We start from the raw sequence: 4,527 nt of genomic DNA, 5'->3' as shown, positions 1-4,527 counted from the left end.
AAATTCTTTGCAACGTTGCAAAGAATATAGTTTGCAAGCATTTTACAGTGTGGCACACGGTACAAAATAGAGCCACCTTGTCGATGTTGTGCTTATCACAGTCCTCACCAAAAGTCATTCACCAAATGTCATTTTAATTAGTAAGTTTGCTTTATGTCAGTCAATCAAGCGAAGGATTTTCTTTCAATTTACAATATTATGGGAAAGCCCTCGAGAATTAATGAGCTAAAAGTCTTGGCAATTCTTGTGTTTTATTTAGACTCTTGTAACAAATGCTAAACGTGTTGTTACTCTTTACTTTTTGGAGGTACGGAGTAATCGCTAAGTGAAAGGTAAAAAAAAAATCACGTTTATTCTATGCAGTCAGCTGCATCGCCAAAGTATTCTTTCACCGATGTCTTGTGTGTCGTGTGTTTGATTTTTCAAATACAACTGAAAATTATGTTTTTCTTATTCAGTCTGACTTAAGAAATGACTTAGCTTGTTTGACGACGTTCACTTTTTCATTCTGTATTATCTTCCTGTCTCTGTCTTTTAGAACTCAAACGGATTTTTTCCTTTCTAGATCTTTGTGTACCTTCTTTGACCGTCCCTCATTCCTTTCTTTGCCTTCTCTGCTTTATTGTGATTCTTTCTGATCTTTGCAAGTGTCAATCCATGCTACTTTCAGACCTCCCTTGCATTCTGGACATTTGCTTTGTGTGTGCTATTTGTTTTCACCGTCCCACAATCTTTCTCTCTCTGTATGCAATTATCTGTTTGTCTTTTTCTCAACGATTTAATGCCTTAGACACCTTTAATTCTGCAACATTTTTTAAAGCTTTTATTCGATGATCAGCTTTCAGCGGGTGTTTCCGCACACCATACTAAGCACACCAAAACTCAAACACTAGAATTCAAAAATTGAAGTTAGTGTAAGGATAAATAAACTGCATGGTATCTCACCTCACGCCTCGTCTAGACAAAGAATATTTTTTGTGCCACCTAGGACGTTGATAACAGCTGTAGATGCGTCAAGTTATAAACGGTTACTCAGAGGCTGTGCAAGAAAGTACGCAGCCATTGATGAATTCGCATTTAATCTCCTTAAGATAATGAAGATAGGGCGGTGAAAATCACTGACTCACATGAGAATTTCTCTTTAAAGAGAGTCTGCTTTTACTTTGTGCGAGTGTGTGAGAATATGTGAAGCGCTCGTGTTTTTTAATTTGTTTAATGAACTTTTCTTTTGCAATAAGACGCAACATTTAAGTAACACAACATACTAGAGTCCAATATTTTGAAAAATATATTAACTGCTTATAAAGTAGATTTTTCAGTGTGATTTTCATTTTTTCAAGGGAAAATCCTTGATTCACCTGGGTGTTTCTATTCAAAAAGAAGAGATCTAGATCGCCGTAGCACTATAGTAGTCTGACGTGGCAAGCACTCGAAAGGGTTGTACAGTCGCGTTGGTCAAATTGACTTTACGAGATCGTAAATGTGCGCTCACTGTCCTTTCCTAGTTCGTTGTCCCTCTTTACTCTGCCTACAACTCTTCCTCTATATTTTTACCCTTTCGTCTTACACTGTTTCTCTTTGTTCATTCCTTTATCTGTGTCATGCCTTTGCCATCTTTCAGCCTCACCTGGTCTCTTACCTGTCTCTCTTTTCACTCTATCTTAAGCCAAGTGTCTGTAGCAGCGTGCAGAGTTCAAGAAAATTTCTTCAACCTCGATCTCTCTGAGGTCTAGATTGATCATGTGGGCATCAATGCCTTTTTGTTGAGTTTCTTCGTGGTTTCCGGCTGAGCTGTATGAAATACGACATCTCAGAAGAAGCTCGTCATGCTGAATTTAAGCTTTAATTCATAATAGTGTCAGCCTATCAGACAGCTTGCTCTGCTCCGCTCGCTCAGCCTTTGCTGCCTTTTCTTACTTCCTTATTTCACACCCTTTAAACATTTACGATCAAAATTGTTTGTAATCTGTCTTTTATAATATTTATACGGTTGTATGATACTAACGCTTTATACCTTCAAACTGCCATGTTATCTAATAACTTTGCCTACGTTTAAAGTTAATATGTACCACATGGAGGTATGCTTGCACTAAAAGGCTCTCTGCAAGGGTCACAGCGGCACAAATCGCCACAAAATTAAAATTAAGTGAAACAATAACGCTTACGTTTTTATGAACTATCTTTCACATCGTAACGTGCAATATAAAACAGTTTAGTACATGCTCTTTCAAAAATTGTAATAAAAAGAGTCCTAGTTTCGGATTTGATTGTGTAGAATCGCGGTTGTCTTTCCATTAATTGTATCGATGTTTATCGTGATAATTGTTGCCTTACCAGCCGAACATTTTGCCATTGCTAAAAAGACACCTCTTTGCAAAAAAAAACAAAAAAAAACAAAATAAAACACGCCTTTGTATAATAAGTTAGGTATAGGCGCGCACCGAGTTGTAGAAATATGCTGCAGGTTCACAATCGTACTTTGTTTTATGCACGACAGAGGACCAGCTTCGAGAGGAAACCTAGAAGCCAGCCGGGACGGCTCACCGCCTGCTGACAATCGGTGGGTCCCAGAAGTGGTCCGCCCGCCTCCTCGGCTTGCTGCTAAAGCTTGTGCAGCGCTTGCCTGGGCTATGTGGCGGTGTGGCGCTGTTTGGTGACGGTCAAGAGTCGCCCTGCGTACATGTCGTTGAAAATAATGTGTGGCGCGGTGACCATACATTAATGCTGCATGGGACATCTTTGTGTGTACATATACCTGTCGTGTTTCGCGGGAATTGTAGAGAGCAACGCTCGTAAAGGGTGGCGACACGATGCTGCACTCTGATAATCCTCCGACGCCGACGAACGTGCCTTCAACAGTAACCAAAACATTCATTTATTTTCTTGCACCGCACATGCCAGAAAACCAAAAAGAGTTTTCTTGTACAGCTGCTAAAGTAACACTACTCGCATCAACTCTCCATCAATTATTTTCCCCCTCTGGGCAACCAAGCGCTCAGTGTACCCAGCTGGTTCGGCCGTGGGGAACACAGCAAGTAAGAACAGTGGTGACTTCTGTTCCACGCTGCATCGGGGCTTGCGGCACGGCGTGCTAACCAAAACAAAAGGCGGAAACTTTGGGCGGCGAAAACAAACAGAGCATCCGACCGGACTTCGGACGGGGCGAAGCCGGGCGAAGCAAGAGAGGGGGGAACGGGTTTTAACCCTCGGGCTATATCTCTTTCTTGACGGAGAGGCGAACTCCGGGGCCGACGGACGCACTATTGCAGATAATTGGGTCCGGATGGCAGATTTACTGGGTGCTCCCCCTGGCCCTATCCCCGCTCCATCTGCCCCTTCCCTGTCACGCTGTTGAGGATCCTAACGTGTACCCCTCCGCGCCACACCAACCCCTCTGCTGCCAATGTGTTATGTTTGGCGAAAAGGATTGATCCGACTTTTGCATCCTCAGCGGTTTGACTAACAAGCCCCCTCCCCCCCCCCCCTTTCTCCTCCTTTCTCTTCGCGGCCTCGCTCCCGTCATGCGTCAGAGGGCAGAGGCCACTCCTTTCCGGTAATTACCCCCGGCTGAGCCAAGCCGCGCGCTTCAGAACTGCGTTAAACTGCGCTCCTGTTCCCGCCAACAGTGGAGCCTCAGCCGGGGGGCTAATCCCGCTCGGCAAATCGCTGATTCCCCAATCTGAAGCAAAAAGAAATAAAAAATATTTAAACAAATAAAAAGTGGCGCCCCCTTCCCCTTTCGCAGCAACGTATTTAATGAGCAGCAAAGTATGGCTGGTCGTCATGGGAACCCGATCACGGGGGCTGGATGTGTGGCGGTGGTTGGAGGGCGAGGCTCGCTGCGCGCTCCCACAAGTCGCTCACCGCGGGTGGGCTGCTCGCCCGGGACGACGGGGGCGGCCGAGCGCTAAACTTTGCTTCAAATAAAATTCGTGGAAAGTTTTTCTCGCCGCATACATGCATGAATGAAGCGAGGGACTGGCGGCGGGGTGAGGGCGGGGGCACGCGCGGGCCCGGCCACGGCGACCGCGCCCGCCCCCGGGGAGCGCCGGGCAGGCGGGCGACCCGGCTGCGGCACGACAGCCCAGTGCGGCGGTACGGTCTAACCGCCGGGCGCTAGACGCTGGCGGGCCGCGGCTGGTGAGCGGAGTCCATTTTGTCTATCTCATTCTACTCCTCTCGCACATTCTGGCCCAGTTTTTCCGTGAGGCCGTCTGAGCCTCGCCGGCTCGGCTCTCCCATACGTGCCGACCATGCGTTGGCATTGCCAATGCGTCCCCAACAGTACTCTTGCTGCCATTTTTTCGCTCTCGCTCACTCCCCTCGACCTTTCGCCGTTCCTCCCCCTCACGAACGTATGCCGAGAGACGACAAAAACGGGCTCGGCGCCTCCTCTGCTCGCACCAGTCTGTGCACCAAACCTCTTCACTATCGCGTCCAAATCGCCCCCTTTCCCCCACCTCGCTCTAACTCCAGTTTATTCGCCCCCTTGACCCCTCCCGCCCCCACCCCTTCGCTTAGGCTAAC

General features: G+C 46.9%; 1 protein-coding gene across 9 annotated transcripts in view; it reads left to right on the top strand.

Annotated features, from left to right (window-relative positions):
- Window positions 1–4,527, top strand: part of LOC127749724 (dual specificity calcium/calmodulin-dependent 3',5'-cyclic nucleotide phosphodiesterase 1C-like) — a 196,489-nt gene that overhangs the window by 165,529 nt on the left and 26,433 nt on the right. For 8 of the 9 annotated variants that reach the window (XM_052269113.1, XM_052269111.1, XM_052269117.1 and 5 more), the window contains one exon: window positions 2,498–4,521. The exons of the other annotated variant lie outside the window; for it this stretch is intronic. In XM_052269113.1, coding sequence (XP_052125073.1) covers window positions 2,498–2,657 — 160 coding nt within the window. In that variant the 3' untranslated portion in view covers window positions 2,658–4,521. Of the gene's footprint in view, window positions 1–2,497; window positions 4,522–4,527 lie in introns of those variants that run through there. 9 annotated transcript variants of the gene reach the window in all.

Source organism: Frankliniella occidentalis, unplaced genomic scaffold, assembly GCF_000697945.3.
Source record: "Frankliniella occidentalis isolate FOCC.00 unplaced genomic scaffold, Focc_3.1 Scaffold82, whole genome shotgun sequence".
Taxonomy (NCBI): domain Eukaryota; kingdom Metazoa; phylum Arthropoda; class Insecta; order Thysanoptera; family Thripidae; genus Frankliniella; species Frankliniella occidentalis.
This window is presented reverse-complemented; position numbering and strand designations above follow the sequence as displayed.